General features: G+C 39.6%; 1 protein-coding gene across 1 annotated transcript; it reads right to left on the bottom strand.

The window, feature by feature from the left end:
* Positions 1-728: 728 nt before the first annotated feature.
* On the bottom strand, positions 729-12,099 carry LOC110503514 (E3 ubiquitin-protein ligase RNF169). The gene is given in 6 exon segments (XM_036962188.2): positions 729-4,190; positions 9,760-9,862; positions 10,103-10,212; positions 10,336-10,428; positions 10,951-11,021; positions 11,598-12,099. Coding segments are annotated over 6 exon segments (1,986 nt in total). The 5' UTR covers positions 11,986-12,099; the 3' UTR covers positions 729-2,969.

The following is a 12,099-nucleotide window of genomic DNA, read 5'->3' on the forward strand; positions in this document are numbered from 1 at the left end:
ATAAATGCAACAATTTCAAAGATTTTACTCAGTTACAGTTCATAGAAGGATTTGAAATTAATTTAAATTAATTTAAATTAATTCATTAGGCCCTAATCTATGGATTTCCCAAGTGGGCGGGCCTATGCCCTCCTATGTCCTCCATGGCTTCACCCCTGCCCAGTTATGTGAAATCCATAGATCAGGGCCTAATTAATTAACTTCAATTGACAGATTTCCTTAAAGGTTCTGTAACGCAGTAAAAAAAAAATAATTGTTGCATTTATATTTATGTTACAGATATGAATGCCAGCTACAGTTATCACCAGACAATGCTAGCTAGGTGCTTTAGGCTTTAGCCTACACATAGAACTGAATTAGCTGACCATCTTGAGATGGCAAGTCAGTCATGAGCGGAGAAGTACTTAACGTCCAAACTTTGTTAGCAAAAATGGCTTAGCTTAACACGCTGTACTCAATACTGCCCTTGTTAGTTGTGATTGAATGGAAAAGACACACCCAAATCAAGCCACACCCCCAAGACAACTCTTGTTTGCCTTCAGTCATGCCCGGTAGCATTCCTTAATTGAGCATTGATGAAAAGCAATGCCAAATCAGGAAGTGCAGTCACCCTTTGAGTGTTTTCTATGGCATATAATTGTTGGTGTAGTAATGGCCAGGGGGTCCTAGGGTCCCAATGTTGTTGTTTTTTTACCTTTATTTGACTAGGCAAATCAGTTAAGACCAAATTCTTATTTATGGGCCAAAATTTACCCAATTTATTGTGAGAAGCTTGTGGAAGGCTACCCAAAACATTTTACCCATGTTGAACAATTTAAAGGCAATGCTACTAAATACACTCAATTAGTATGTAAACTTCTGACCCACTGGGAATATGATGAAAGAAATAAAAGCTGAAATAAATCACTCAGCTATTTATTCTGACATACACTTAAAATAAAGTTTAAATGTATTTGGCTAAGGTGTATGTAAAAACTTATGACTTCAACTGTGTGTGCCAACCTCTTTACATACTTAAAGTGAAAATGAGACGAGCTTGAATGAAAGTCTTTCAGGTCTCCGTTCCGTTTGAATGGGTTGTGTTTCACAGTTCCTTCAGAATGTGAATGGACATGATCCGAACAAGTTGTTTCCTTCCTGTACAGCGCTGTTAGTGAATCATGTAGGCTATACAAGTGGTACATTCTGATTACTATAAAGAATCAATAACCTAATCTTTAAATCAGGAAAGTAAACAAAAAAACTGCAGATGTATGACAGTCGACAGAAATCAACCATTTGGCACTAACCTATTTCCATTTGGCACCAACTTCCCCTCCAATACTAAAATATGCATCTGATTATTTAAACTGTATGTACAAAAAGTATACAAGTATGTGTACATAATGTGCATATTAATATTGCAATATCTTATACTTAAACATTTAAGTAGTAATGGACATTAAAGCTAATATTTTGGCATATGCCATTGGAAAAAAATATCTTCAGAAAAACAAGAATCAAATAGAATATGGAAAGACATTTCTCAGATCAAATATAATAGCCCTTTGAATAAGCGTCTCAAACAATATAGTAAGTACAACTCAAAGATTAGAAAAATAACAATGCTGATGAAATATATTAATGTGGATTCTCCAATAGAAATATTGCATAAAACAGTTATCCTAATTACCACCATACTATAACCTATAATTAATATAGATCAAAACTATGAGCTTTGGCAGTGCTACAGCTTTGTAAAGTTGTACCATGCACATGCATAGAGCCATTTTAGTATGAAGTGAGGTAGAAGTGTGGGCATACAGAAAACAGACCGGTATTGAATTTGATCAGAAAATCATCCTCCAAAAAACATTGTACCCCTTTCCAATATTACTGTAATAGTTTTCAGCAGAGTTTACACATTTCATATATTTAACCTGTCCACACGGATCCTTTAACTCAACAATCTGACATGACCAGGAGCTGCAGTGCAACCGAAGAGTGTGAGCGGCTGTATACCTCAACACCCACACGTTTCAGGCTGCCTGCATTGCAGTTTCTGTCCAGATTGTCAGATCGTTAAATCTTATTGATGGGGTTTCTGCAATGTTAACCACTACTTTGGCAAATACTATCTAACATTGACAGACACAAATCAATATGACTTAAATTTGATAATCTGTGCAACTCTGTGTTGCAAGACACCCAGCTGTTCATGGTAAAACCACATCGCTGAATATACCTTCAACTAAAAAATAATACCAAATTATGTCAAATAAATTCTGCTACAAAAGGCAATGAGATTTAGAGCGATTGAGGTGCCAATGGACACCGTCTGTGTGCAAAATATTTTAGCTGAGCCAAAGGATATAAACTGGGCAAGGTTTCACTGTAATGGAACTTACATTTTATCAGTGTTTTAACAATGCATCATTCCTAATGCACTAAGATGGTACAAGTGTTTCCCAAAACATCACAGAGGTGCTAAGTGCAAAGTATCGTTGGTGCAGAAAGGAACATGTGGATCATGAAATAATCAATAGGATTGTACTGTTCTGGGTTAATGGGAATCTGAATGAAGGGTCTGACAAAGTAATAGTGCTAGATCTTGTGTCCACATCCTTGGCTGAGCTAGAATCAGAATCATACATGACCCTGAACACAAAGATTTTCAAGTGTCTGCACAGTATGAATCAACACAACATCTTTGTGTTCAGGGTCATGTATGATTCATGCCGTGAATCCTTTAGTTTTTTCTCAGTGCATTAACTGCAGAAATATATGATGTAGTGTTTTTACATTCTGTCACGAGTAACTGCAAACGAGAAGAAAATAATCATGTTCAGCAAAATCATGTTCGTAAACACTAAATCTAAGTTAATCTTTAAAAGCACTGAATTTGGAACATGGTCAGCAAAAACAGTATAGTTCTTGTATGCAAGAAGTTGGCAGATTTTAATAATTTAAAAAAGCACAAGAATAACCATTTAATAATTGCAATAAAAGTGCTCATTCCTTTTGGAAATTCTTCCTGATCTACGTGGATTGCATTCGATTCTGTTTTCACTGCAGGACCGGAGAAAGTACTTGTCAAAACTGGTCTTTTGCTTGTCTACTTGTTGCTGTTCCCTGTCAAACTGTCTTTGAAGATTCAACGCTAGCTCTCTATCCTCACTCACTTGCTGTACCTGTTGAATGTACAGGTCAGCCTGTGCACAATCTATATTGAAACCATATTGGCTCTGGGATCTTGGCCTCTTGAGTCCAGACTCGGTCTCTTCCAGGTGTTTTGTCTTCTGGCTCCTCTTCTTACCCCTCCTTGAGGTAGGTTTGTTCCGGGCACCGTTTCTATTGTCCAAATATTTTCTCTGATCCTCTGAGTCCTTTGATTTAATATTGCAACCCCTAACACTGTCATTTATATTGTGTGGGACTTCAATCAAGGTCGGATTTTGATTAATTGAAGTTGGTCCACAATGTGATACAGGTATCACCACAGACTCTGAAGAAACCCCACACTCAGTTACAGTATCCTCACTGTTTAAAGGTACAAATGGAGTATGAAACTTTGTGAATTGTTTTTGATGGAGGGCCGTCTCTCCAATGGCCTGGTAAAATATCACTCTTTGTTTATTATGTATACAAGTTATTTCATTCTCTTCAGTCTTGGCACACCTACCCAAGTGTTCTTTTCCCTTATTAGCTGCTAGAGCGCAGCTGCAGGGCTTGCCATCCTTCTCTATGGGGCTTGGTTTGAAAACAAGGTCCATGTTTATGGGGCTGGTCAAGGTGCCCTTTGAGGTCACTTTGACAGACTGACGGTCCACCTCTATCTGCTTCCATTCCTGGAGGATAGTAGGGCTGGCTTCATAGCTGGTGGGCCTCTCCAGGCTGCGGAATAAGTTCCGTGGGGTGGACTTCACAATTGTGGGTTCCATCACTCGCCCGTCAGGTAGCCGCTTTGGTGGGGTGCACGGCGAACACACTATTGGCTTGAAGTGATTCAGCTCCTCAGAGATACTGTCATTGCTCTCAGGGCTAATGGACCTCTCCTGTTTCGACTGGGGGACCATAAAAGGTGTTGATGAAGCCATGATGACGCCTCGCCAGCTATGCCTCTTGTCTTGGACAATTATGGGTGCCGAAAGAGATTGGCTGTTCTCAGAGGACAGAAGGATTCCTGCATTGTAGCTGAGAGCAATACTTGCCTGTACAGAGACAACAAACCAACAAAAAGAGGAAGAGAAATGTTTTAAAATGTCATGAAGTCAAAATCATATTTTTCATGAAATTTGATTATTTTGATGAAACCAGATCAAAGTGTGATTACCAAAGCACAAAAAATGACTGTTGCTTCTACATTGATCAAGTTTGATCATAAAGTTACTGGTCCCATCCCATGTTAAACACTTAGATTCAATGAGGCAGGATTATTAAGGGTAGGGTGACATTAGGGTGACATCACCAATGCTCCCTCAAAGTTTTTGGGGTACTGAGCAAATTACAGGCCTACATTTCATAAGACTTTTAAAAACATTTTAACATTATGAAGGGCTTGACATAAATGACTGATTTTTTTACTTAGTCTAACACCATGAGCCAAATAGGTGAGTGTAAATTGCATTCTATTCTATGATGCAAGAAACCACTTTACAAAATAAATTGTATTATTACCATGCAGAGAATTAGACACTGTAGGCTACCCCTCTGCCCATTGGCTTATTTGCATATTCAAGCCTGTCTCAAATTACAACACGGCCCCTTTTAAAGACAGCTTAAAATGTAGCCTACATGTTTTGTGCTCTTGTAGGAAGCAGTAACTCCCCATTGCTGACCTACACCTGGGCTAATAACTCACTAACTAGCAAACAATATCAATACATGTTAACATGTGCAGCTCTGATCTAAAAAGCGCATTCATTCACTTGCAGGTTATTGAAAGACCCCTCATCGGCTACCCGGACAAATTGTACTGCATTGCGCTCTGGCTATGCCTACAACAAAATCACAGACTCAATCTTAGGAAAGTTCGATTTGGTTTGTTGCATTGAAAAGGGACTGATAACGTTGATTTGATCACAGAAAAAAAACATTGATCTATATATTGCAAACTAATGTGGTGAACTCAGTGAAGTTCAATCTCTTGCCCCTCTGCGCGGCCTGGCATTTCTTCTGCCCTGCAGTCCTGTGCACACACACAGCTTAGAGGAAACATTGGACATCACCCTAACTATGATATTCTCTTACCTAATTTAAATAAGTACCACCTTGTAAACAACAGTGGAGAAGGCAAGTTTGCGGAGGGGCGTGGTTTGTATACAGTACCTTCAGAAAGTATGGACTTACTCCACATTTTGTTGTGCTACACCCTGAATTCAAAATCTCTTACCCATCTACACACTATACCCCATGACAAAGTGAACACGTTTTTAGAAATTTTTGCAAATTACAGCTGTGAGTCTTTCTGGGTAAGTCTAAGAGCTTTGCACACCTGGATTGTACAATATTTGCACATTCTTTTTAAATGATTCAAAATGGTTGTTGATCATTGCTAGACAGCCATTTTCAAGTCTTGCCATAGGTTTTCAAGCCTATTTAAGTAAAAAAGTAACAAAGCCACTCCAGTGTATATTTGGCCTTGTGTTTTAGGTTATTGTAGTAAATTGTTGGAAAGCAGACAACCAGGTTATCCTCTTAGATTTTGTCTGTGCTTAGCTCTATTCCATTTCGATGATAAGCATACCCGTAACATGATGCAGCCACCCCCATACTAGAAAATATGAAGTGATGTGTTGTTTTAGATTTGCCCCAAAACAGAATGCTTTGTATTCAGGACATAATGTTCATTTCTTTGCCACATTTTTAGCACTTTTACTTTAGTGCCTTATTGCAAACAGGATGCATGTTTTGGAATATTTTTATTCTGTACAGGCTTACTTCTTTTCACTCTCATTTAGGTTAGTAATTATGGAGTAACTACAATGTTGTTCATCCATCCTTAATATTTTCTCCTATCACAGCCATTAAATTAATTGTTTTAAAGGTCACCTTTGGCCTTATGGTTAAATCTCTGAGTGGTTTCCTTTCTCTCTGGCAACTGCTTTCTTTTCTACCAATATGTGCCCTTCTTTGCAAGGCATTGGAAATCCTCCCTGGTCTTTGTGTTTGAATCTGTGTTTGAAATTCACTGCATGACAGAGACCTTACAGACAATTGTATGTGTGTGGGGTACAGACATGAGGTAGTCATTCAAAACTCATGTTAAACACTATTATTGCAAGTTGACTGCAACGTAGGTGACTTGTGAGAATGCCTTTCATTGACTACAGCTCAGCGTTCAACACCATAGTGCCCAAAAAAGCTAAACTAAGGACCCTGGAACTAAACACCTCCCTCTGCAACTGGATCCTGGACTTCCTGAAAGGCTGCCCCCAGGTGGTGAGGGTATGCAATAACACATCTGCCACACTGATCCTCAACATGGGGTTCCCTCAGGGGTGCGTGGTTAATCCCCTCCTGCACTCCCTATTCACCCACGACTGCGTGGCAAGCTCGACTCCAACACTATTGTTAAGTTTGCTGACAACACAACGGTGGTAGGCCTGATCACCAAGAACAATGAGCGGCAGGGTAGCCTAGTGGTTAGAGCATTGGACTAGTAACCGAAAGGTTGTCCTCTTGCTCAGTTGTGCACCGAGGCCTCCCACTCTTTCTATTATGGTTAGAGACGGTTTGTGCTGTTCTGTGAAGGGAGTAGACAGCGGTGTACGAGATCTTCAGTTTCTTGGCAATTTCTTGCATGGAATAGCCTTAATTTCTTAGAACAAGAATAGACTGCCGAGTTTCAGAAGCAGGTATTTGTTTCTGGCCATTTTGAGCCTGTAATCGAACCCATAAATGCTGATGCTCCAGATACTCAACTAGTCTAAAGGAGGCCAGTTTTATTGCTTCTTTAATCAACCCAACAGATTTCAGCTGTACTAAAATAATTTCAAAAGGTTTTCTAATGATTTATTAACATTTTAAAATTATAAACTTGGATTAGCTAACAACGTGCCATTGGAACACAGGAGTCATGGTTGCTGATAATGGGCCTCTATGGGCCTATGTAGAGATTCTGTAACAAATCAGCCATTTCCAGCTACAATAGTCATTTACAACATTAACGATGTCTACTATGTGTACTTCTGATCAATTTGATGTTATTCTAATGGACAAAAAAAATAGCTTTTCTTTCAAAACAAGGACATTTCTAAGTGACCCCAAACTTTTGAATGTTAGTGTAGATCCTGGATGGCAGAAAACTTGGCCCCAGTGATGTACAGGGCTGTACGCACTACCCTCTGTAGTGCCTTACGGTCAGACAGCACAAACCGTCTCTAACCAGAATAGAAAGAGTGGGAGGCCTCGGTGCACAACTGAGCAAGAGGACAAGTACATGAATGTCTAGTTTGAGAAACAGACGCCTCACAAGTCCGGCAGCTTCATTAAATAGTACCCGAAAAAACACCAGTCTCAACGTCAACAGGCAACTTCGGGATGCTGGCCTTCTTTTTATTTATTTATTTTACCTTTATTTAACTAGGCAAGTCAGTTAAGAACAAATTCTTATTTTCAATGACGGCCTAGGAACAGTGGCAGAACGACAGATACCTTGTCAGCTCGGGGGTTTGAACTTGCAACCTTCCGGTTACTAGACCAACGCTCTAACCACTAGGCTACCCTGCCGCCCAGGCAGAGTTCCTCTGTCCAGTGTCTGTATTCTTTGCCAATCTTAATCTATTTATATTGGCCAGTCTGAGATATGGCTTTTTCTTTGCAACTATGCCTAGAAGGCAGAGGACATTTCTAAGTGACCCCAAACTTTTGAACAGTAGGGTATATACTAGGCGACATCAGAGGAAGGCCCAAAAATGCTCCAGTCACCGACTTTTCTCTGCTACCATAGGGCAAGCGGTACCGGAGCACCAAGTCTAGGTCCAAAAGGCTCCTTAACAGCTTCTACACCCAAATCATAAGACAGCTGAACAAATGAATCAAATTGAGTTACTTTTCAGATGTTTTTATATAATTATTTTTTACTTTATAGTTTATTTAGTAAATCTCTTAACTCCATTTTCTTAAACTGCATTGTTGGTTAAGGGCCTGTAAGAAACCATTTCACGGTAAGTTCTACACGGTAAGTATTTGATTTGATTTGTTAAGCAAATGTTTACTCCTGAACATGTTATGCCTGAGATATTATGCCTGAGATATTGAATACTTAATGAATCAAGACAATTCAGCTTTTCATTTAATTACATTTGTAAAAATATCAAACATAATTCTACTTTGATATAATTATTTTTTTATATAAAAATTGTTTTTTTCATAAATCTACACACAATACCCCATAATGACAAAGCAAAAACAGGTTTAGAAATTTTTGCAAATTCATAAAAAAACGGAAATATCATATTTACATAAGTATTCAGACCCTTTACTCAGTACTTTGTTGAAGCACCTTTGACAGTGATTACAGACTTGAGTCTTCTTGGGTATGACGCTACAAGCTTGGCACACCTGTATTTGGGGCGTTTCTCCCATCTCTGCAGATCCTCTCAAGCTCGGTCAGGTTGGATGGGGAGCGTTGCTGCACAGCTATTTTTTCATGTCTCTCCAGATATGTTAGATTGGGTTCAAGTCTAAGCTCTGGCTGGGCCACTCAAGGACATTCAGACACTTGTCCCGAAGCCACTCCTGCATTGTCTTGGCTGTGTGCTTAGGCTCGTTGTGCTGTTGGAAGGTGAACCGTCACACAAGTCTGAGGTCCTGAGTACTCTGGAGCAGGTTTTCATCAAGGATCTCTCTGTACTTTGCTCCACTCGTCTTTCCCTTGATCCTGACTAATCTCCCAGTCCCTGCCGCTGAAAAACATCCCCACAGCATGATGCTGCCACTACCTTGCTTCACCGTAGGGAACCTATTTTTCACTTTCTCATTATGGGGTGTTGTGTGCAGATTGATAAGGAAAAACATTAATTTAATCACTTTTAGAATAAAGCTGTAACATAACAAAATGTGGAAAAAGTTGGTGTCTGAATACTTCCGTAATGCACTTTAGGCAAGTGACACAAAATCTCAATTTAATCTATTTTAAATACTGTCTGTAACACAAAATGTTGAAAAAGTTGAGTGGTGTGAATACTTTCTGAAGGCACTGTAGCTACTCTACTGGTGCCAAAATTTGACTGTAGGGTGTCAGCAAATATTACAAGTTTACACTATTCATATATAGCAAAGATACTTAGGTCTTCCCTTTCATCTGTGTCTGGTGTTCGCTAGTTACTGGCACAAAGGGAACAAAGGGGTGGGGGGGGGTCATTCAAAACTGCCGCAGTTGTCATGTCAACACATTGGTTTGTGCTGCTGCGAACCGCATCAGAAAAGACATGCCAATTTCAACGTTGTTTGCATCAAAGTTTCTTGACGTAGGCGTATCAAAGAGCTGTCAGTCAAGACAATTTCATGAATATAAACTCCCAGCCCTCTCAGCCTCTTTTCAAACTTCCTGGTAGTAAGCCATGAGAGAGAACTTAGCCATGATAGAAAAGAATGTGTACAATTTTGAGCTTTTTTATTACCCAAAAATATGAGTGATACAGTATTTTAGTCACTCAAAAGGCTATTTTACATGGAATCAGAATGACTGTTCGGGACCTTTTTAAAGCTTTTCAGAAATAAACATCTGACCATTTTAGGGAATAAAATCTTCCTTTAAAAAGCCCAGCTTTATACCTTGTCCAGTCCAGGAAGATGAGTAGACACCCGCATTTTTCGCCTTCCCTCCTCTGTATCAGTACAGCTCTAGCTTCTCTGCACCACATTCGTCTGTAGACCACTGAGGGAAAAGTGGACTAAGTAAATAACTGAATATAAGTAGAAAAAAACATTCAATGTAACATCAATCGTTCAATGGCTTTGAAAATGTATGTGTGCAAAGAATCAATACTGCAGCATTGAGTAAATGTGAGCAACACGATTATTCAACTGTAATAATGACATTATTACAGTTACAAGCAGCCTTCAATGTAAAAAAACAAAACAAACATTGATAATAGAAGCAAGGGGATTTCAGTACTCTCTTGTGAAGTCTGCCGAGGTCTTTGTTCTTCTAACAAATGCAGACACATTTCTGGTTCTCTTCCCAACAGGTTCTTCATTCTCCGAGTCTGACAGCAACCCAAAGAACTGGAAGAAAAGGCTGTATTATCTCAGCATCATGTTCATGTTTATTTATCAATGTGTTGGCATACCATTCGGAGCAATCTATTCAACAATCTATTCATATGATTGTTACAAGATAAAACTAACAGGATCTTGAAAGTGCTTGAGTGTTCCACATTCCTCTTTTCTGTTGTGGAGGACTTTCCTCCTCCCCTCCTCTTTCTCTTCATTCATTGGTAACTGAAAAATAAAAATGCCTTCTTACTGATAGGAACTGAACCCAAGGGATCATTCACATGACCTGTGGTTGTTTAAAATCAATGTGTTGTGTGCCCATCTACAACAATGGAATTCGAGCATTGGAATAAGATGATGATATCAATGTATTAAAATGTTCTCTAATTTAAGTCTCAAACACATAGTTCTCTCCTTTTGAGGGGTTTAGGGGTATTGTACAACACTTCTGTAAATAGCTATGTTAAAAAGAAATAAGGCCTGGGGGTGTGGTATATGGCCAATGGCTAAGGGCTGTTCTTAGGCACGACTCAACGTGGAGAGCTAGGACACAGTCCTTAGCCAAGATATATATATATATATATATATATATATATATATATATATATATATATATATAAGATATATATCACCCCCCCCCCCCCCCCCCCAGGTGACTTATTGCTATGATGGTATGATATGATATGATACACCACGTCTTTCTGCATTCAAGGCTCAAACCACCCAGTTTATAATAATCCAGATTACCTTTACTTGTTTTCCATACTCCAGTCGGATCTCTCCAGATTTGGATACCTGAGCAGGCGAGCTGAAAATCTCTGAGGAAAATAAAACATTTAAGTTATCAAAATCACTCAAATTTTCTCAAAACAAGAGCTGGGTCAAAAAGGTTTGGGAACCACTGGACAGAACAGGTACTCCCAAAATTCCGTAACATATTACATTGAAAAACACCCCAGCCCCAAGCCTGGGCAAGTCACAGCCAAACTTTCTATGCTTAGAATAGTATATCAGAACTGACTGGTCTTGTTCTCTCTCCATCCTTGTCTGTCTGTACAATAGCCTACTGGTTCTATGGAATGACCATCCAAGGCGCGTACGGAAGAACGCATAGCCCCGAGTTGAATAGAGTGTGTTACAATGCACGAGAAACCGTTGTAATTCCTAATTATAGCATTGTAAAACAAAGTAGCACAATTGTTAACCACTGTCAGTTGCAATGTTTGCCGCGAATAAAAAAGCCAATATGCTTTCCTACTTTGTGTTCGTGATCATAATGGCAGGTAGCCTATAAAAGGAAACAAATTAAGATCACTGGACAAAATCCTTACGACATACAAATGTATGTACCCTACAGAAAAGCCTAAAACGGAATTGTTGTCAAAAAAGCATACCTTCTCCACAAGTCTCACAGTCTCTCTGCTCCATTCTCCTCTTGCATCGTTGTGGATAACTCTTTCGAACAATTTCCCAAAGTTCGATGTTCACTAGGCTTTTCTCCCGGGACTGTTTACGGGCCCAGCTGGATACTCGCAGCCGGCAGAGGGGACAGCACAAACTGGTAAATTCCACAGTCCGCTTGAAACAGTGCAGACACACCGAGTGGCTACATGGCATAGTTACGGGCTCCAATAAAATCTCAGAACAAACCGGACACCTTGCTTCGTCCAGGGTCAGCAGCTGTGAATGTGTCCGAGTATTCAATGTATCGGCGGGCCTGGCTTTGCATTGTTGCCCTAATCCACTAGTGGATCTGGCAGACCCTGTCGCCGCCATTTTCATTGGTCTCTTTACCAAAGATGGTGGATAAATGAAGATAAGTTACTCAGGCCGTTTACCATTGAAAACCATTGTCAGTTCCGATCTTCGTAAGGGGGTGGTGCCAATAGATACCAG

Source organism: Oncorhynchus mykiss, chromosome 24 (genome assembly GCF_057628025.1).
Source record: "Oncorhynchus mykiss isolate SJ-2025 chromosome 24, ASM5762802v1, whole genome shotgun sequence".
NCBI classification, from domain to species: domain Eukaryota; kingdom Metazoa; phylum Chordata; class Actinopteri; order Salmoniformes; family Salmonidae; genus Oncorhynchus; species Oncorhynchus mykiss.